General features: G+C 51.8%; 2 protein-coding genes across 8 annotated transcripts in view; one reads left to right on the plus strand and one right to left on the minus strand.

Annotated features, from left to right (window-relative positions):
• The window catches only part of ALG1 (ALG1 chitobiosyldiphosphodolichol beta-mannosyltransferase), a 21598-nt gene continuing 185 nt past the window's right edge, over nt 1-21413 (plus strand). The window contains exons 1-15 of one of the 5 annotated variants that reach the window (XR_005213542.1): nt 1-249; nt 1917-1994; nt 2106-2212; nt 3989-4137; nt 5502-5591; nt 5861-5971; nt 6571-6692; nt 6818-6856; nt 7151-7210; nt 8001-8111; nt 9066-9180; nt 10024-10099; nt 11151-11278; nt 12394-12580; nt 12693-12937. Coding sequence is in view for 3 of the 5 variants with exons in the window: in XM_037814256.1 (XP_037670184.1) it covers nt 39-249; nt 1917-1994; nt 2106-2212; nt 3989-4137; nt 5502-5591; nt 5861-5971; nt 6571-6692; nt 6818-6856; nt 7151-7210; nt 8001-8111; nt 9066-9180; nt 10024-10099; nt 11151-11278; nt 12394-12478 (1482 nt within the window). In the remaining 2 variants the exon portion in view is untranslated. Of the gene's footprint in view, nt 250-1916; nt 1995-2105; nt 2213-3988; nt 4138-5501; nt 5592-5860; nt 5972-6570; nt 6693-6817; nt 6857-7150; nt 7211-8000; nt 8112-9065; nt 9181-10023; nt 10100-11150; nt 11279-12393; nt 12939-19865; nt 21348-21413 lie in introns of those variants that run through there. The other 4 variants (XR_005213543.1, XM_037814257.1, XM_037814256.1 and 1 more) reach the window with 4 other exon arrangements.
• EEF2KMT (eukaryotic elongation factor 2 lysine methyltransferase) overlaps nt 9356-21413 on the minus strand; it is a 19849-nt gene continuing 7791 nt past the window's right edge. The window contains exons 5-8 of one of the 3 annotated variants that reach the window (XM_037814259.1): nt 16276-16409; nt 15910-16190; nt 14466-14615; nt 9356-11798 (exon numbers count right to left, since the gene is read on the minus strand). In XM_037814259.1, coding sequence (XP_037670187.1) covers nt 11707-11798; nt 14466-14615; nt 15910-16190; nt 16276-16409 — 657 coding nt within the window. In that variant the 3' untranslated portion in view covers nt 9356-11706. Of the gene's footprint in view, nt 11799-11971; nt 12239-13888; nt 13945-14465; nt 14616-15909; nt 16191-16275; nt 16410-21413 lie in introns of those variants that run through there. The other 2 variants (XM_037814258.1, XM_037814260.1) reach the window with 2 other exon arrangements.

Below are 21413 nucleotides of genomic sequence, written 5' to 3' on the forward strand. Positions count from 1 at the left end.
CGGAGGCGTGGTCACGTGACTGCCGCCAGCCCGCCAAGATGGCGGCCTCCGCGGTGGCTCTGCCTGCGCTGCTTCTCCTGCTGCTGCTGCTGCTGCTGCTGGGCGGATGGAAGCGCTGGCGGCGGAGGCACGCGGCCCGGCACGTGGCCGTCGTGGTGCTGGGAGACGTGGGCCGCAGCCCCCGCATGCAGTACCACGCGCTGTCGCTGGCCAAGCACGGCTTCTTCGTGACCCTCCTGGGGTTCTACAGTGAGTGCCCCCGGGGCGCGTATCAGCCTTTGATCCCTGGGCTGACCGTTCCAGGAGGACCGAGGCCGGGCGCCCCTTTTATCGCTTCTCCCTCGGGCAGCTCTCCGAGATTTATCGAGCCCCCTGGGCGGCTGTTTCCGGGTTTCTGTCCAGTCTCGGCTGAGTGGATCTCCAGGAACAGGGGGTGCAATTGAGCGCTTACCATATGCCAGTACAGCGCTAAGTTAAGCGCATTCATTGCATGATCGCACTTAAGTCTCCTAATAAGTGAAGAGACTGGGACTGCAACCCCGATGTGTATGACTTCAGGGCCAGTACTAGTCCCCACATGTCCACCCGGCTACTCTTGTCAGACTGCACGGCAGTGGGACAGGCACTGTGTCTCTCCTTGTGATGCCTCATCACCCCGCGCAGAGCTCTGCAGGTTGGAGGTGTTGCATTTGTGCCCGACAAGCAGCTTTTTCTCCCTGTGTGCAGGGGCGGTGTTGTCTGCCCCTTTCTTTTTTTTTTTTTTTTTTTTTTATCATCATTTTATTGAGATATATTCACATACCATGCAGTCATACAAAACAAATTGTAGTTTCGATTGTTTACAGTACCATTACATAGTTGTACATTCATCACCTAAATCAATCCCTGACACCTTCATTAGCACACACACAAAAATAACAAGAATAATAATTAGAGTGAAAAAGAGCAATTGAAGTAAAAAAGAACACTGGGTACCTTTGTCTGTTTGTTTCCTTCCCCTACTTTTCTACACTTCCATCCATAAACTAGACAAAGTGGAGTTTGATCCTTATGGCATTCCCAATCCCATTGTCACCCCTCATAAGCTACATTTTTATACAACTGTCTTCGAGATTCATGGGTTCTGGGTTGTAGTTTAATAGTTTCAGGTATCCACCACCAGCTACCCCAATTCTTTAGAACCTAAAAAAGGTTGTCTAAAGTGTGCGTAAGAGTGCCCACCAGAGTGATCTCTCGGCTCGTTTTGGAATCTCTCTGCCACTGAAGCTTATTTCATTTCCTTTCACATCCCCCTTTTGGTCAAGAAGATGTTCTCCATCCCACAATGCCGGGTCTACATTCCTCCCCGGGAGTCATATTCCATGTTGCCAGGGAGATTCACTTCCCTGGGTGTCTGATCCCACGTAGGGGGGAGGGCAGTGATTTCACCTTTCAAGTTGGCTTAGCCAGAGAGAGAGGGTGCCCCTTTCTTTTTCATCCTGAGACCTTTGGAGGATAGCTCAACCCAGTCTCAAAAAAGCAGGGACTGTGTCTTTGGTCACTGTTTAGTCTGCTGTCCCACGGTGAGGGGGAGGAGTTGGACTTCCTGGGGGTCCCTTCGTGGCGGGATAATTCCACCATCTAGGGGCTCCAGATCAGTTTAATCCAGTGGCTACAATGGGCCAGGCATTGTGTTAAGTAAAGGTGGATGCGATTTGGATCCTTCCCCTGTGGGCAGTCTGGTGGGACCTGGACTTTCTCTGTTTTGGCTACTGAAGAACAGAGAGGTTTTGAAAAGTCTTATTTTTCCAAAGCATTCCCTCTCTTCACTCTTCAGCCTGAGCTGGGAGAATATCTCGCTTTAAATTAGATCACTCCATCCCAGGGCTGATCCAGACATTCTAGTGGGACTTTAAAGGTGACATTCTCTTTTTCAGACTCCAAACCTTATGATGAGATCTTACAGAGCAATAGAATTCAGATTGAGGGGTTGAGAGAACTTCCCAGATTTGCAGGTAGGATGCACGTAACCTCCAGATCCCTGCTCCGAATATTTCAGGGGTGGCGGGGAGCCTGCAGATTGCTGAGGACTCACTTGGTAATGACTGCCATTTTCTGACTTGCAGTTGGACCCCGCGTTCTCCAGTACGGAGTCAAAGTTGTCTTTCAGGTAGTGCAGCTGCTGTATGCTTTGTTGGTAAAGGTGGCGCCATCAGCCTACATCTTCCTCCAGGTGTGTGCCATCCTCCTCCTCCCTCTGTGAGAACCGCCGCTAACAGTTTTCTTTACTTTGCAGCCTTTTAGGAATGCCGTAACAACTTGATACGTAAATTGCATAACTAGGTGTATATAAAAACTTTAAACAATGTGTTGTAGGAGCCCATGGTATGTGTCCATTCTATTCCTGGTACCCCTCCATGCAGTTTTCCATTCCATTGTGGTTAGAGTTGGAACTTACATTGTGCTTATTATGTTCTACTCAGTGTTGTAAGTGCTTTACACATATTAACTCATTTAATCCTCTATATGCACACACATAGAATTTTATTGAGATATATTCATACAACATATAGTCCATCCAAAGTGTATAATTAGTGGCTCACACTACCATCATATAGTTGTGCATTCATCACCACAATCAATTTTAGAACATTTTCATTATTCAAAAAAAAAATATATATATAAAAGAACATCCAAAACATTCCATACCCCTTATCCCCACCCTATTATTGTTATTTTTTGGTCTTTATTACTCATCTGCCCATACCCTAGAAGAAAGGAGTGTCAGTTAAAAGGTCTTCACAATCACACGGTCCCATGATAAAAGCTCTATATAGTTATACACTCATCATCAAGAATTAAGTCTACAGTTCAACAGATTCAGGTATTTCTTTCTATCTATTCCAAAACACTAGAAACTAAAAAGAAATATCTATATACTGCATAAGAATAACCTCCAGAATGAACTCTTGACTCTATTTGAAATCTCTTTGCCACTGAAACTTTATTTTGTTTCATTTCTTTCCCCACTTCTGGTCAAGAAGGCATTCTCAATCCCACGATATGAGGGCCAGGTTCATCCCGGGGAATCATGTCCCACGTAGTGGGGAGGGCAGTGAGTCCACCTGCAGAGTTGGCTGAGAGAGGCCACATCTGAGCAACAAAAGAGGTTCTCTGGGGGTGACTCTTAGGCATAATGATAAGTAGGCTCAGCTTCTCCTTTGCAGGAAAAAGTTTCATAAGGGCAAGCCCCAAAGAAGAAGTAGGTTCTTGTATTATCTATATTTTAGAGATATGGGACCCCAGACCTGGAGAGTTCTAAAAGTAGCCCTCCATCACATGGCTAGGAAGGGATGGAGCCAGGATTTGAACCCAAGATCAACTGATTCTAAATTTCTGCTCTTAACCTCTTCCCTTCACCGATATTGAACATCTGAATGCACCTTGTTATTTTAATTGGCTGCATTGTATCCCAGTATGTAATATCCTAATGTATTTATTCAACCCCATCCTAAAGTTCTTCCTGATTTTTACAAATATGATGCTAAGAGCATCTATGAACATACCTGGGTCTAATTTCTTCCTTGGGATAAACTCCTGGCTGTGGAATTGCTTGGTCAAAGATTTTACAGTTTTAAAATGTAATAGTATGTTATGATCACCCCAGAATAAGGTTGGGCCAAGTTATCCCCTAACACATGGGGGCATCTCACCCCCCACACTGTCACCTTCGCCCTCACTAGATGTTGTTAGGCTTTGCATTCTGGTAGGTGAAAAACGGAGATTTTTTAATCTCTTTGATTATCAGTGATCTTGCACTTTTCAGGCTGGTCAATTCTGTTTTTGATTTTTGGGGGTGGGGGAAGGTGACTTTTCTCTGCTTACTGATTGTCAAGATCTCTATAAAGATACCTGACTCTTTCCCATGTATGTTGCAACTATTTTCACCAGTTTATTGTCCACGGTGGTCTGGGTTTCCTCCTCTTGATTCAAGCCTGCCTCGTTCCAGAACCCCCCAGGCCTGCCCGCCATTGCCGTCTGCTGGTGTGTGGGCTGCCTCTGCGGGAGCAAGCTTGTCATCGACTGGCACAACTATGGCTACTCCATTATGGGCTTGGAGCATGGCCCCAACCACCTGCTCGTTCAGCTGGCCAAGTGGTGAGGGTCTGTTGGGGTGCATGCAAAGGAGGGACGGAGCAGAGACACGGTGACACTGGTTCCTGTGTGTCTGGCAGGGGTGAGGGCGAGGCTGGTGACCCGGGCTGGCCACTGGTTACAAGAGAGAGAAACATGCCTAAGCCAAGGAGGGCATTTTTCTTTTTGGCTCAAAAGACTAAAAAGTCCAGAGAAATGACTACCCTCAGGCCCCTGCCCCTCTCTTATCTGCACGCTCTTGGATTCCGTGAGCTCCTGGGCTCGCATCCCCACCACTTCAATTTTAGTGGAGTGAGTGAGCCTCTCCGGTTGGCTCATTGGGGTCGCCTGCCTTCTTCTGGTCATGCCCTGTTGTCTTGGGCTTAGGACAAGTGCTTCATCGTGAGGGCAGAGGTCCCAGGCAGATCCCCAGGTGGGAACTGAGGAAATAGGCCGTAGTCTGCTCCAGCTGGTGAGACAGGGAGAGGGGGGATGGGCCTGCAGGAGCAGACTGGACCTGGAGTGGGAGGAATCCGTGATCCTGAGTGGAACATCTGCCTGGCATGGACTCCCAGCCTCCCTTGGGCTCTGCTGCCTTGGCCCCAATGGGCTCCTTCATCAGTGATGCTCGTGGCAGTGGTGGCAGCAGCAAATAACCATTGGGCGCTTGCTGCCTGCCAGGCCTCAGGCCACAACCTTGGCTGAGCGCTGGGTGGGTGGTGACAGCCCCAGACAGGGTGCCCTGGGATTGCTCTCCTTGTATGGCAAGGACACTGAGGCTGAGGGTGGTACGTCACTTGCCACGTAGCCAGGAAGCCTGAGAACCAAAATGCAGTCCCAGGCAGTTGGTCACCAACGCTTTTCCTGAGCGAGGGGCAGGATGCGGTATATTGGCAGGGCATTCAGTAACCTTAAATCGCTAATTCCCCTTTTCAGTTCTTTTCGGTTCTCCCCTGTGATCAGGGCTCAAGCCTCCATCTGGATGTGATGTGTTTTTAGCGCCTCCCTCACATCTGCTCAGCTCCCTCTGTGCCCATCGAGGGCAGGCAGACAACAGCACAGCATGACCAAGACTTAATAACGAGCCTTATCCTGCATTTTTTTTTCCTCTTTCCTTTTTATGGCAAGAGAGACTGGATATTTGCTTAGGTAGGGATATAACGTTTCTTCTTAGAGTAAGTGTATATAAGCTAAAAACTGACCTGATTTAAAGAAAGGGGTAACGGGGATGCTAGTACAGATGGAAATCAGTGCTCGCAGGAGGACGTGACCCAAGTTTGGGAGAGCCCAGCTCTGCAGCCTCTTCAGTCCAGGAGGACGCGGAGTCGGGAAGTGTGGAGGTGGGGCCCAGCCCAGGCTCCAGGCTGACCAGCGAGTCACCTCTGCAGGTACGAGAAGCTCTGGGGGCGCCTGTCGCACCTGAACCTGTGTGTGACCAATGCCATGAGGGAGGACTTGGCCGAGAACTGGGGCATCAAGTGCGTATGGCTGCGCAAGGCGTGGGGTGCCAGGGCTGCGGGGATGGAGAGCCTTGCTGGCAGGGGGCCCGGGAGATGGCGAGGGCCTCAGGAAGCCGAGGGGGCAGCCGGAGTTCCTTTCTCAGACAGCCGAAGTGATTCTGAGGCTTCTTGTCATTGGCTGAGACTTGGTTCCTCAACCCCCTTCTTTTTTCTGGGTCCTCCCCAGTTCTTGTTTCCTTTGGCCGCTCTCCACCGCTGCCTAGAGCCCCTCAATGATCTCGTTGCAGAGCTGTGACCGTCCATGACAAGCCAGCATCTTTCTTTAAAGAGACGCCGCTGGACCTGCAGCACCAGCTCTTTGTGAAGCTGGCTCAAACCCACGCTGCCTTCAGGGACAGGTAGGTCTCCGCTTTCAGCTCCCCCAGACGCCTCCTCTTGTACTCGCTGCTGCCCTGGCTGCTCCCCGTCTTCTAACTGCTGACCTGGGGGCCCACCAGGCTGCGGGCCGGCCACCTGTTTTTATGAAGTCTTATTGGAACCCGGCCACACCCACTGGTTTATGCACTGTGTGTGGTGTCTGCACTGCAGTGGCAGAGCTGGGTAGCTGCGACAGAGACCGTAGGGCCAACTGAGTTTAAAATATTTGCTCTCTGGCCCCTTAAGAAAATGTTTGCCAGCCCCTGCCCTTGGCTCTGGGCCTCCTTCCTCTCCCGCCAGCAGGAAGGGTCTGTGCTGAAAGGACCTCTGTGTAGCCCACTGGTGTGGCCGTCGGGTGGGTCTCATGTCATCCACTTCTTATTGCTGTGGGGATGACGAGCCGTTCACTGTTACAGCCTCCGCCCCCAGCCACAAAACTCCACAAAGAAAGCGAGCAGGCCCTGTATGCACCAAGGTCTCAGAGTGGTGGGGGCGTCCTGGTTGTTCCAGTGTGGCACGAGGTGGCTGTCATGGGGCGCTGGCCTGCTCTCGCCTCTCACGGCTCTGTCTGCCCCCTCAGCGCGGAGCTGGCGGACCCGGGCCTGGAGAGGACCATCTTCACGGAGCAGGATCCTTGGAGCGGGGCAGTGGCGCATCGGCCGGGGCGGCCGGCCCTGCTGGTCAGCAGCACAAGCTGGACAGGTCTCCAGGACCCCTCTGCCCCTGTCGGGCCCACCCAGGGGTGCGGGGTCCCTGAGGAGGAAGGGGAGGCTTGCTGAGCTGGGGTGGGAGGCATCTCTCCTGACACCTGCTTCTTTCCCCTGTAGAGGATGAAGACTTCTCCATCTTGCTGGTGGCCTTAGAAAGTAGGTGTGAGGCTGCGGGCAGGGGCTCTGGGACCCTCAGGGGCTGCTGGGCAGAGAGGGGCTCCCCGGCCTTGCATGGCATCCTCTGCTGCCCATTCTCACCCTCGGGGTCTGGGGTGGGAGGACCTGGAGGCCAGCGGGGGTGGTGAGGGTGGGCAGCCCCGAGTCCCCGTGGGGTCACTGGGTTATCAAGCTCTACATTGGAAATGCTGTCTTGGGACTGACACCCCTCGCCCCTTGCCTTGCTTGATTCCATGGTCCTGCTTGTCCTTTGTTTATGATTTTTAAACACAGAGTTTGAACAGCTGCCCACGGATGGAGAAAACCTTCCTTCCCTCGTCTGTGTGATCACAGGTGCCGCCGGGGCCCTGGGAGTCCTCTGAGAGGGGGATGGTGGGTGGGGCGGGAGGCTCAGCCTTGTCGTGTCCCTTCCACATGCCAAGCACCTGGTGGTCACTGCCTCCTTGGTCCTCACCACCCCACCTTTGGTAGGGTCGTCTACACCCCTTTACCGAGGGGAGACTGAGGCACAGAGCTGAGCCTCACCCCAGTTCTCTCCCAGCAGGGTGCAGAGTCCAGGTTGAGTGGCAGGTGGCAGGACTTCAGAGAGAATGAGCATCCCATTTTCCCCAGGGTTTTCAAGTCTTTTTTTAACTGCAGGAGTCCATTGTCCACCCTAAACTTCCTTTGAAAGGAACGGTGATGAGAGAACGGCAGAAGGGTTGGGTGGGGGAAGGGCAGGGAGAGGGTCCCAGAGTGGTGGCTCACCTCCCTCACGCCCCTCCTTGTCTCTGGGTGCCGGGTGGGCTAGGCAGAGCTCAGCGTGTGTCCCCCGCACACAGCCCTGGTGGAGAAGCTGTGCCCAGTGGGTGCTCTCGGGCACTGTGGGCCGGGTGGGAGTTGCTCCTGGCCACGTTCACAGCCCAAGGCCTGCTGGCTTCTGGCTGCTCGTGGTAGGCTGTGGTCCAAATGGTTGGGGTGTGTTCCCAGAAGTCGTTCCTCTAGGAGGCCCAGTGGGGCCTACTTGGGGCTGCCCGGGGACGCCCCATGTAGGGGGCTTCTGGGAATGTGGCGCTCATGCCCCAAGGGCCTTCTCAAGCCCGAGACTGAGGGGACAGTGTGGTGATGCTGCTGCTCTGTGAAGGCAAAGGGCCCCTGAAGGACCATTACAGCCGCCTCATCAGCCAGCAGTGCTTCCAGCGTGTCCGAGTGTGCATGCCGTGGCTGGAGGCCGAGGACTACCCTTTGCTTCTAGGTGAGCACACCCACAGGAGGCTGAGGGGTAGAGGGGATATTCGGGGCAGGGTGGGCAGACTTTCTCTGTGGGGTGCCAGACAGTAAACATTTTACTGGTCTCAGTCACATTTTCTGTTTTTATAACTCTCTAAAAACATGAAAATGTTCTCAGCTCAAGGGCCATATACACACAGGCCCCAGGGGCCCCTAGGCGGGGAGATGCAGCCTGCCGGGAACCTGCCAGGCAGCCCTTGGCTGACCTCCAGGAGACGGGGCATTTCCTGGTGTGCGGCCTGGGTGCTGTTTGCTGAGGGGTGATGGTGGCAGGGGGTGGGGGTCCTCAGCCCCCGCCCTCCATTTGGGCCTGCTCTTGTGTGCCAGCCAGAAGGGCTGGGCCTGGGCTAGGGCCGGGACCCAGCATCCCCAGGAAAGGGAGAGGCAATGGCTTTGGGTGGCACAGAGGCGACGCACCGAGCAGCACTGACTTGAAGGCCGAGAACGTCCGTCCCTCCGTCCCTCTCTCTGCTTCGTCATTCCTGGAGGGAAGTCTTGTCTTCAACCCCTCATATTTGGAGGCTAGAGCTTCTGGGCAGTATTTAATAATGTAAAGTTGTTTACTTGGCTTTATTTTCACAGTGACAGCTGGTTTTCTGTTAGGTTGGCTTACAGGTTCTTTTAAAATAAAATGCAGTTAAATAGAAAAAGGGAGTCATTTGAAATAAAAATGACTAGTGAGCCCTAGGCAGGTAGTTTTCAGATGGGACAGAGAGGACAGGGCTGGCAGTTGGGGTCTCACTGCCTTGCAGGCTGCAGGCTGCCCCCCACGGGGCTCTAGCTGGTGGTGTGTGGGCTGGGGGCTTGCCCGGGCTGGGTGGGGTTGTGTTCCCTGCCTCTACTCCCTGCCGGGGGCATCAGTTTACGGCCCTTGTGGGCCTGGCCCTCACCTGACCGTGCCCCTGGCCTTCCCCTCCAGGGTCGGCGGACCTGGGCGTCTGCCTGCACAAGTCCTCCAGCGGCCTGGACCTGCCCATGAAGGTGGTGGACATGTTCGGGTGCTGCTTGCCCGTGTGCGCCGTCCACTTCAAGTGGTAGGAGCGGAGCCTGAGTCCTCCTAGGCCTGGGTTCTCAGACCAGCAGTGAGGGGGGAAAAGGCGCAGTCAGGACCAGCCTGGAACTCCCCAGGAAGGTGCCTCTTTGCAGACAGGTGGTTTCTGTGGTCGGGGAGCCCTGTTTCCGTCTAAGCTGGCATTACATAAAAAAATATGTCTTAAATCCGAGGACTCCATGCGAGCATCGAGTGGTGGCTAGATCTGCCTGCAGTTTACACTGCCCTCCCCCCTCTGGCCGAGCCCACGGTGTTGGGTTTGGACCAGTCTGAGGCATGTGCTCCTGTGGCCCTGGGCCCAGTGGGCAGGGGTGTCTAGGCAGGGCATTGGCAGGAGATATCAGCCCGCACCACACTGCAGCCCCAGTGCGGGCTGAGGGCTCCGGGCTGCTCAGGCACCAGTCTCTGAGCTGGAAATGTGGGATGTCACGGCCTGTGGGGACCAAGCTCAGGGCCCGCTGGAAGCACCCTCCGTCTAGCCTGAAGGTGCCCTGGGTTGCTTTTACTTTGTTTCTCTGGCACAGAGTGAAGAAAAAAATAGACAAATGATCCCAGAATTTTAAGTTCTCATTGAAAAGTTGCACGGCACAAAAGGCCCAAGTCCCTTATCATCATCCCTCACCTGTCAGTTTGAGTATTTAGATGTATATCCTTCCAGATCTTTTTCCTGTTGAGACACCAAGTCAAGGAAGACTCCCTGAAACAAACTGATGTTTCTGACCCCCAGCTTAGCCTGAGGCGGGTGGGATGAGGGTCTGGGTGGGTACCACAGGGTTCCGGGCTATTCTCCAGGCAGCTCTCAGGCCTCCCTTGGTTCTCTTTGCAGTTTACATGAGCTGGTGAAGCATGAGGAGAACGGCTTGGTCTTCAAGGATGGGGAGGAACTAGCCACTCAGCTGAAGGTAGCTTGTTTGCCCCGATCCCAGGGCCCTGTGGCTTTTTGGATCCACTTCCTGAATCCTTACTTCTACAGCCCTGGCAGGACAGTGTGGGATCCGGATGAAAGCAGGGGGCAGGAGCTGAGCCCCAAGAGACTGGGTCTCCTTCCCTGTTGGCCTTTCCTGGGGTCGGTGGGTGCTGGGGGAATCAGTGCATGCTCCCGTCTCCCTGCTGGGTTTTTGGAGCTTCCCCCACAGATGATGGCAGAGCAAGGCTGAGGTGCCTCCAAGAGAGTCAGGCAGGTGGGGAGTGAGGGGTGGAGGAAGCTTCCAGGCCCAGCCTCAAAAAAGGCTACTAAAAGGATACTTATTCTTAAAAGGATAATCATTTTTTATTACAAAAAGTAATACATTGTCAGCCTTGGCAGTTTAGACCAGGGGTCAGCAAACTTTCTGTTATGAGAAAGAAACTACTTTAGGCTTTGGCATTCAGTCTCTCTCACAACTACTCAACTCTCCGCTGTGCAGCCCTGGACAATCTGTAACAGGGAAGTGGCTGTGTGCCGATTAAACGGTATTTACAGATGGGTGGTGGGCTGGAGTTGGCACAGGCTGTGGTTTGCTGACCCTGATTTAGACATTCCCTGTGGCCAGCAGATGGGTGGGACTGTGCTGGGGGAGCAGTGGGGAGGGCCCTTTCCGAGGAAGGGTCAGCCCAGGTGTGGTGTGTCTGGGAGATGGGGAGCTGCACAGCCTGGCTGGGACAGGGGAGCAGCGGAGGAACTGGGAGCAGCACAGTGAACGGGGAGATGGGGCCGGAAAGGTTAGCTCATTGCTGGGCATAAGGGGTCTCGGATGCCAACTGCACGAGTGAGGTGGGAGGTGGTTTTTCTGGGTGGGATCATCGGGATCTGCGCTGTTTGCGGAGGTCACCCAGCTGTGTGGTTCTCGGGTAGGGGCAGCAGTCCCGGCTGACGGGCCAGCGCCTGGTGGGGGAGGCGGAAGGGCCGCTCTGGGATGGGATGGAGTCGGGGAGTGGTGATGAGTTATGCTTGGGTCTTTATTTTTCTTCTAGATGCTTTTCTCAAAATTTCCTGATCCTGCTGGCAAACTACACCAGTTCCGGAAGAACCTGCAGGAGTCCGAGCAGCTTCGCTGGGACAAGAGCTGGGAGCAGATTGTGCTCCCCCTGATTACGGACAGGTGACCCTAGGGCCAGAGACGAAATCCCAAGAGGGACTTTGTGCTGGACATTGGAGACGTGCTTCTCCCGTCCGTATGACAGGAGCCCCTCACGCTGATCCCCTTCCCCTCTGCCCACCGCCCTGCCTCGCCCCCAGCTGACCTGACTCCATTCCTTGCCTTCCCTTGTGGGCGTGGGTGGGCCCGAGTCCCTGGGCAAATCCTTCAGAGGCAGTGCCACCCAGGGGTCGGAGGCCGAGAGCCAGGGCGGTGGTCCCTGCCTGCTCAATCAAGTTGTTTCTTGAAGAACCAGGAGTTCAGGGGCCTAGAAACGGCGGCTCATCCAGGTTTCTTCTTTAGAGGCTACAAAATGCTTCTTCCTTTTCTTCTACTGCTCCGCAAGCCTTCTTTCCCGCGGTTTCTTTCTTTTCTGTTATTTGCTTGTGACGTCAGTGTCCTTTGTCCCCTTGTGTGTCTGTCACCAGGACATCGGCACTAATGTTTTGATTCCTGCCTTGGAAACGGTGTGTCAGCATCTGCACTGGGGGGGTGGGAAGATGGGTGGGGGGTAAAGCAGGCTCCGCGTAGTGGGAAAAATGGCCTTGATGGACAGGGATTTTTATTTGCACAAGTGAAATGCTTGTCTTTGAATGGAAATTTTCATTTCTCATTTTCATGGTTGTTTGCTTAAGAATCAGAACTACTAGCAGAAAGTAGTACACACTTCAACACACATTTGTGTTTTATTAGAACACAGTTTGTGGTTCCTGATTCAGAATTTAACATTCTTCAAAAATTCAAGTCCAGTGAAGGTTTTATCAGCTTTCCCATGTAAAAATTCCTTCCACAATGATTAAACTTGCATGTGAGTTCGTGGAGCCTGCAGTGTTAGTTTCAGAATTGCCATCTCTGAGTGCTCATCGTAAGGAAAGAGTTTCTGGCTGTGACGGGGCACTGCTTCCCATCGGATCCCGACCTGGTCTGGGGGTACCACGGGCGTCTCAGGTGGGGGTGCCCAGGGACCGGGTAGGACCCTGCCTGTCCGCAGAGGGCTTGCACGCAGGCCTGGGCCATGCCTCCCAGTTGCCCAGAATCAGCCTTCAGGGCTGGGACCAAGGTCCCTTGCTTTTCAACAGGTGGCCACTCTGCCTTCCCAAGTCCCAGGCTCTTCCTGGGCGAGAGGACAGCGACCAGAGGGGCAGGAGTAACCCAGGCCACTGAGGGCTCCCGTGTGCTGGGGGCTGCTCTAGGCCCCTCACAGGCTTCTGTCCTTCGCCTGAGTGGGGGGTCTCCCCTCTACAGAGAAGGAGGCAGGCACAGGAGGTGATGTGTGATGAACCCTACGTGGGTGGGTGGTGGGACCTGCCTTGTGCAGACCAACCCTTGGTGAAACCTGACCGAAACTGACAGAGCTGCCACCACTTCCCCTGTACAGACAAGGAAATGGAGGCCGGAAGGCTCCAGAAACCTGCTTTAGAGCACACAAGAAGCTGCTGCCTCCTAACCATGTGGCTGGTGCTCCAGCCGTCTCCTGTGCCTCTACTTCCAAGATGGGGTCCTGAAGGGCGGGGCAAGATGGCGGAGTGGGGAGGAGCAGAATTTCGTCTCTCCCCTACAGCAGCTGGCAATTACCCAAGAGCTATATGAAACAGTGTTTTCGGGGTCTCCAATAACTAGTCACACACTGGACGCAAGTTTGGAATTGGAGGAAAAGCTGAGATCGCAGCGAACATTTTAAGTTCCCCGGACCAGGGGTCTGGCGCCCCTCCCCACCCAGACCTCACAGACTGTCTTGCTGCCGGCTCCCTGAAAGGGGGGAAAAAAACACCAAAAAACAGCAATCTGCTGAGGGCAAGAAGGGAGGCTCAAACCAGCCTCAACTGCAGAATTAATTAACAAATTAATTAACTAACTTTGGGAGCTGGGGTGCTAAAGAAGGGCTGGGCTCTGAGAAGTGGGGGCACGTAAAAGCGGGCACCCATTCCCAGACTCCAAAAAAGCCATTTTTTTTCCCCCTACATTTTGTCCCTTCTGGCTTCTCACTGATCCCTTATCTTTTTGCATTTCAACAGCCCCCGGCAGGGGTGGAACTGAAGCTGTTGGAGAGTAATTATCAGACAGTAGCCCAAAGCATATCTTTAAATGCTCTATTCTGACACTGACAAAACTTCCAGGCTGGGGAAAGACTTTAAAAAGAGACTCTTTTTTTTTCTTTTTTCTTTTTCTTGTTTTTCTTTTCTTTTCTATTTTTTTTTTTTTAATCTAAAAGTAATATATGTGGTTATTTTCTATCGGAAAGCCCAGGTTGACGGACTAGGCTGGGCTTGGGGGAGACAGAGTACCCACAGCGTCTTTGAATTCCGTATTCACTACTGAAGGCCTCCAGCCCCGTCTTTAATTGGCAACTCAGGCTGACCAAGGAATCTACCTGGAGAGGCCCCAAAGAGGAGAGAGGAGAAGGGAATAGTGCCCCTGAGAGACAACTGGAGTTCTGAGGATTGGGAGAGTGGAGGGAGGCCCAGCTCAACTGGCAGTCCTCCTTCTGGGAACTCAGACCCCAGGGGCTGGAATTCAGATTCCGGCTTCAGTCAGCCACGCCCCCGACAGGATCAGAGTCACCAGGAGAACTAAAGGCTCCACACCTCCTTACACTGGTGGGGGAGCTGCGGGCTGGCCAGCGCCACCTGCTGGACAGGAGAGGAAAAGCACCAATTCTAAAGGCCTCATAGGAGGGTCTCATTCTCAGGAAAACTCCATACCCTCCCAATGAGACCTGGGCCTCACTAGACTGGGAAAATCTGACTAGGGTCGACCATATCTGAGGAGACCCACTCACAAAAAGGTTACATAGAGGCAGAGCAAGAAACAGAAAAAACAAGAGGGGAAAAATTCTGATCAACTAAATAAAACCAAAGTTAGAGGTCTAGAATAAGTTGAACTGAATAACAGAGGCCAGAGAACAAAGCCAACCAACAAGAAAACCACTAGGTAAAAGATGGGGTCCTGGGCCCGTCACTCTGGGCGTCCTTACAGGGGCTGGGGTGGGGTGGCTCGTCTGCCCAGCCTATGTCCACTGTTGGGCATCCTGACTTTTCTCTACTTTTTCTAAGTTCTGCCTCCCTGGAGTCCTCCTTGTGGGGACTGGGGCCTGGGGTCCTCTGAGGCTGCTGCCCGCCCTCCCCAACAGACTGCAGGGCCTGGCGCTTACCCAGCTCGGCTGTGAACCTCTGGCTCGTCTCCGGGTTGCGGATGGTGAAGGCCACGAAGGCGTCTGGGGCCCGCTGGTCTGTCTGGCCCGCTGAGAGTGCCCGGAGGGCCCTGACCAGGGAGTGGCTGGTTTCTGGGCAGTAGAGCACATCTGCAGGGAGAAGCCGCGGTCACTGTGTGTGCCGCTCCGCAGAGCTCAGGACCCCACAAGGGGGCTGGGGCCTTTGCCGACCTTGGGGCAAAGCAAGGACTGGGAAAGCCGCAGTCATATCAGATTCGTGTTATGAGGCTCAAAGAAAATTACTAGGTAAGGGAGAAAAAAAGACTGTGAAAAGACACTGCAACAAATGAAAAAAATCCTAGGGCTTACTGGTGTTTCTTAGGAAAAAAGAAATTGCCAGTTAGCCTATTTCAGAGGTGCTTAATGAAGCAAAGCCCCACTCTGCACCTTATATTTCCAGGCATCTGCTGATTTGCTAGTTGATGTGGTGGTGGTGGGGTGCTGTAGCCTCACTCTGTGTGGGGGACAGGCTTGTGGTGGGGGGTGGTGCTGGCGGGGGATGGGGAGGGTGGCAGGGACGGTGCTGCCTTGGGGCCAGTTGCTCAGCCTCTGTGTTCCCAGTTCTAGCCTCCGGGGGGCCTGTGGGTTCCCTGGCCAGAGCCCAGGCTGCGGCCCAACACTGGAGAGCCAGAAAGGAGGGCGTTGGTGAGGGAGGGACAGGGTGAGCTGGGCAGGGAATGGGCCTTTTGGGGGCCTGGGCAAACGCCACCTTATCACATGGACACTTTCTTGGGCCAGAGCTGGGTGGTTCCCCCTTGGGGTGACCTCTCTGGGACACAGGGGCCTGGGCCTGGAAGGAAGACCTGGAGACACAGACAGGCACAGCCATGGGGCCCCACAAATGGGGTAGTGTGCGGAAGCCCCGAGCAGTCGTGCAGGAACGGACGGAAGCAGAGCCCTCACTGCCCGCCTGGGCTCAGCCACCTCTGTGCGCCCCGTGGCTGTCCCAGGGCTGGGTGCTGGGGGCCCACAGAGACAGACAGATCCTGGGAGCATCGAGTTGTTCAGTGACCCTGGAAAGATCAAGGCTGCTGAGGCCCTTCCCACCCCCTCATGTGAAGACTTGGGGTGTCTGGGGGGACACCCTTGCTCCATGCCACACTCTCAAAGGGGCAGTGGGGGGCGCTGGGGAGGAAACAAGGTCTGTGGACAGGTCAGACTGCTTGGGCAGGATTCACTGATCTGCCATAGCTGCCTTAACCTGTGGGCACCAACCAAACAAGGTGCCGTCCTCAGAGGCACAGGCCTGTGCACTGGTTTCATTCAGTGACTTCTTGAGGCCCCTTCTTCCCCTGCCCTGGCAGCATCCACTGTCCCTCCTCCCCGAGCCTGAGAGCTGGGAGCAGCAGCAGAGGGGCCACCCGCTCCTCTGGCTGGGTGGTACCTGCTGCGATGACCGTATCTGGCTGGAAGGCCGAGAGCTGAGAGACCGTCACGAGATCCCAGTCTAGCTGGGCCACCGTCACCGTGGGTTTCTTTGAGTCCGGCGGGCAGTGTCCTGGGGGCTGTGTAGGCTCTAATGAGAAGCCATTTAGCAGAATGTTCCCTCGGAGCTGCTCAAGGACACGGCTGTGACAGTCACTGAAAATGTAGGCTCTGGGATGGCAGACCTTGCAGATGGCCAGGCCCGTGAAGCCGGCCCCACTACCGAGCTCTAACACCGTCCTGGTGGGAGAAGGGGACCACGTGACGGTGACAGTGCCTGGCAGACCTGCTTTGGCACCCTGCCCCATGCCCCCCACCCTGGCACCTGTTGGTGAAGGCTGCCGGGTTCTCTACAGCCCATTCCGCGAGGTAGAGTGCGGCATTCCAGGTGACCAGGCCGGTGGTTCCGTGGGAGATGATGGCTGTGCTCTCGCAGAGGGTGACCGCGTCTCCGGAAGGCTGGACCAAGAGACAGGGAGAGGGAATTCACCCAGGTGCTAAAATAAAAGTAGCTGCTTCACAAGGTGCTAAATAAAAAAGGAACCAATTACTGATACACACCACCACTTAGATGGATCTCAAGGGCATTATGCTGAGTGAAAAAAAAGCTAATTTCAAAAGGTCACATAGTCTGATTCCACTGATGGAACATTCTCAAGTGACAATATTCTAGTGATGGAAGATGGACTGGGGGTTGCCAGGGCTTAGGGGTGGTGGGGAAGAGAGGAGGGCTGTATCTAAAGGGACAACAAAGAGGAGATCTTTGTGGTTGTGTGTCCCAGCAGAGGCCACAAGCCCTAATAAACAAGGTAATTTCATTATCATTATCCATTGCTACAAAGAGAACGAAAAGGATCACATGATAATAGAAGACTGGGGGATTCCATTTCAGACAGATTGAATAGGGATGTCCTCTCCGAGGAGGTGAGCTGTGACCTGACATCTGAGTGAAAAGGAGAAGTGAGGCATGGGAGGTTCTGGGGGGAGAGCATTCCAGGCAGAGCAAGTGCAAAGGCCCTGAGGCAGCACTGTGGTTGGTAAGTTAAAGGAAGAGAAAGCAGACCAAGGTGCTGGAGCCCAGAGGGGTGGGGTGGAGCACGCAGGGCCTCGTGGGTCATGGTAAGGAATGAGGATGTTCAACTGAATGTGAAGGTAAGCCACCGGCAGGTTCTGAGCAGGAGAGTGATATGATCTGATTAACCTCTTAGAAAAGATCTCTCTGGAGGATTCTGGGACGACGGTGGCAGTGGGTGCAGTGTTTTTTTTTTTTAGTGCAAAGCCTGGCTCATTTTTTTTTTTTGGATTTTTTGTAGCAAGTTTTTTTTTTTTTTCATTTTTATTGAGATTGTTCAGATACCATACAATTATCCAAAGATCCAAAGTGTACAATCACTTGCCCCTGGGTGCCCTCATACAGCTGTGCATCCATCACACTTAATTTTTGTTCAATTATTAGAAACTTTTCATTACTCCAGACAAGAAATAAAGTGAAAGATGAAAAAAGAAAAAAAAAGAAAAGGAAACTCTAATCCTCCCCTATCCCTAACCAACCCCCCTCAATTGTTGACTCCTAGTATTGATATAGTACGTTTGTTACTGTTTATGAAAAAATGTTGAAATACTACTAACTGTAGTATATAGTTTATAATAGGTATATAGTTCTTTCCTATATGCCCCTCTATTATTAACTTCTAATTGTATTGTCATACATTTGTTCTGGTTCATGAAGTGATTTCTAATATTTGTACAGTTGATCATGGACATTGCCCACCATAAAGAATCAGACAATACCACCAATGTCAAGTGTCTAACATGCCTCTCCTATCCCCCCCTCTTATCTGCATTTACCTTAGTATATCACCTTTGTTACATTAAAGGAAGCATAATACAGTGATTCTATTAGTTACAGTCTCTAGTTTATGCTGATCGCATCCCTCCCCCAATGCCTCCCCATTTTTAACACCTTGCAAGGTTGACATTTGCTTGTTCTCCCTCGTAAAAGAACATATTTGTACATTTTATCACAATTGTTGAATACTCTAGATTTCACCAAGTTACACAGTCCCAGTCATTATCTTTCCTCCTTTCTTGTGGTGTCTCACGTGCTCCCCATCTTCCTCTCTCAACTGTATTCATAGTTACCTTTGTTCAATGTACTTACATTGTTGTGCTACCATGTCCCAAAATTGTGTTCCAAACCACACACTCCTGTCTTCTATCACCCTGTAGTGCTCCCTTTAGTATTTCCTGTAGGGCAGGTATCTTGTTCACAAAGTCTCTCATTGTCTGTTTGTCAGAAAATATTTTGAGCTCTCCCTCATATTTGAAGGACAGCTTTGCTGGATACAGGATTCTTGGTTGGTGGTTTTTCTCTTTCAGTATCTTAAACATATCACACCACTTCCTTCTTGCCTCCATGGTTTCTACTGAGAGATCTGCACATAGTCTTATTAAGCTTCCTTTGTATGTAATAGATTGCTTTTCTCTTGCTGCTTTCAGGATTCTCTCTTTGTCTTTGACATTTGATAATCTGATTATTAAGTGTCTTGGCGTAGGCCTATTCATATCTCTTCTGTTTGGAGTACGCTGCGCTTCTTGGATCTGTAATTTTATGTCTTTCTTAAGAGATGGCAAATTTTCATTAATTATTTCCTCTATTATTGCTTCTGCCCCCTTTCCCCTCTCTTCTCCTTCTGGGACACCAATGATACGTACATTATTGTACTTTGTTTCATCCTTGAGTTCCCGGAGACATTGCTCATATTTTTTCATTCTTTTCTCCATCTGCTCCTTTGCGTGTAGGCTTTCATGTGTTTTGTTCTCCAGTTCCTGAGTGTTTTCTTCTGCCTCTTGAGATCTGCTGTTGTATGTTTCCATTGCGTCTTTCATCTCTTGTTTTGTGCCTTTCATTTCCATAGATTCTACCAGTAGATTTTTTGAACTTTTGATTTCTGCTGTATACATGTCCAGTGCTTCCTTTACAGCCTCTCTCTCTTTTGCAATATCTTCTCTAAACTTTTTGAATTGATTTAGCATTAGTTGTTTAAATTCCTGTATCTCAGTTGAAGTGTACGTTTGTTCCTTTGACTGGGCCATAACTTTGTTTTTCTTAGTGTAGGTTGTAATTTTCTGTTGTCTAGGCATGGTTTCCTTGTTTATCCAAATCAGGTTTTCCCAGACCAGAACAGAGGGAAGAAATATTCAGTATCTGGTTTCCCTGCGGGTGTGTCTTAAAAAATTGCTCCACCCTTTGATGCCTCGAGTCACTGTGCTTTTCTGCCCAGCAGGTGACGCCTGTTAGCCTATAATTCTTGACTGGTGTGAGGAGGTATGGCCGTGTTCCCCCAGGCTCTGGGGTCTGGTTCTGAATGGAAAGGGCCCCACCCCTTTCCTTCTAGAGAAGACAGACCCCCCAGGTGGAGGTCATTAGCATTTCAATGGTCTCGCTCTGCTTGTGCTGTCTCCGCCCTTCCCCGAGTCACAGCCCTGGAAACTGAAAATGACTGGGGCTTTCTCCACTGAGCCGAAAAAGAAACAGATAGTCCCCTTCAGACCCAGTCAAGGCGACCCTCCGGCTCTCCCAGGTCAGTCGTCACCCAAAGCCTCTGTCTGTTTTTTGGGGCTGCGTACCTGTAGTGAGCAGTTCACACTCGCTACTTAAAACCCCAGTTGGAGCTCAGCTGAGCTGTATTCGCTTGCTGGGAGAGAGCTTCTCTCTGGCACCACGCGGCTCCGCAGCTCGGGCTATGGGGGAGCAGGTCTCCCGACCTGGTTCCGCAGGTTTTACTTACAGATTTTATGCTGTGTTCTCGGGCATTCCTCCCAATTCAGGTTGGTGTATGATGAGTGGATGGTCTCGTTTGTCCCCCCGCAGTTATTCTGGATTATTTACTAGTTGTTTCTGGTTTTTTGTAGTTGTTCCAGGGGAACTGCTTAGCTTCTACTCCTCTCTATGCCGCCATCTTGCCCCTCTGCAGTGTAGTTTTTGAATCTTCCTGAGTCTCCACGAGAACTGCCAGACCAGGACAACACTTACAACAAAACTAGGTGACAAGGTATTCCTGTGACACCCAAATAGAAACAAGTGGGGACGAACCACCAGCAGGTACAACACCATGGGGTAAAAGTGTCTGTGGCAGACAGGTGAGGGAAGCAACGGGGTGTCCCACAGAGCTGAGGCCAGGAGACCCCAATGGCCAAGAGCCAGCCACCGGAAAGTGCAGACAGAGGCCAAACTGAGGACGGACAGCAGACAGCACCAGGAGGGCACTCAGCCTTCCTAGCAGCAGCAAGGCCTGAATCAGAACTGGAAACACTTGGAAATGTGTGGCTACGTTCGCATGTGTGGCTACATTCGCACGAACCGCAAACGTCACTTTGGAAAGGAAGACCATGCTAGAAGGAACTTAGGAGTGACAAAAACAAACACATAGACTCTTTAATAAGAGTCTAGGGGTGAAAAGGAAAACTTTTTAAAATTGATAAGAAGTGAAGAGATATACAGGATTTAAGAAAAAATGACACAGAATGAAGATAGGCAAAGAAGACTCAATATAGTGGAGAAAACGATAGCCAAGAACAAATACTAAAAGTTGTAATTCAAGAAAACTTTCCGAAAAAAAACAGAAAGAAAGATTTGAAGTAAACATTGAGAGAGCACACATACCGCCCCCGAGATTACAGACCCAGGACGATCAACCTGAAGACATTCTAGGAAAATTACTGGGCTTCAAAGAAAAGCCATATCCTTTGGCCTTCTACAAGAAAAGAGCACATGACTTATAAGGAAAAGAAAATTAGATTATCGTAGGCTTTTCCACAGCAACACCTATTTTTATGCCAAAGAAAATGGAATGACGTATTTAAGAAACTCAAGGAAAGAAAATGTGCATCAGGATTCTGTATCCAGCTAACTAACTCCAAGTTTAAATGGCTCAAGCTATTACCAGCATTTAGGAACTCGGGGAAGATTGACCCCTGGGTCCTTTCTAAAGAATCTACTAGAAAAGGAACTTGAGACAACTGAAATGCCTGGAGAGGGCTCGGTGAGCTCTAGGTACACAGTTACCTGCAGAACTGAGACCAAGTGAGACTTCAAAGGGCAAGATTATAGCATCTGGGTTAGGTCGAACAATGGCCCTCAAAGATGTCTCTCTGCTAGTTCGCAGAACCTTCAGTTATGTTACATGGGAAAAAAAAAAAGATGTGCTGAAGGTTACAGGTCTTGAATGGGGAGTTATCCTTGATTATCCAGGTGGGCCCAGCTGAATCACAGGAGCCTTTAAAAGTAACCGTTCCCTCCCTGGCTAAAGTCTGAGAGACGCAGAGGAGGTGGCAGCAGGAGAGAGCGGGAGTGGGAGGGGAACTCAACCCTGTGGCTGGCTTTGAGGATGAAGGGGGCCGTGGGCTGGGGAGTGTGGGCAGCTTCTGGAAACTGAGAACAACCCCTGGCGCTCTTGGTCC

This window comes from Choloepus didactylus, chromosome 21 (genome assembly GCF_015220235.1).
Source record: "Choloepus didactylus isolate mChoDid1 chromosome 21, mChoDid1.pri, whole genome shotgun sequence".
NCBI lineage: Eukaryota > Metazoa > Chordata > Mammalia > Pilosa > Megalonychidae > Choloepus > Choloepus didactylus.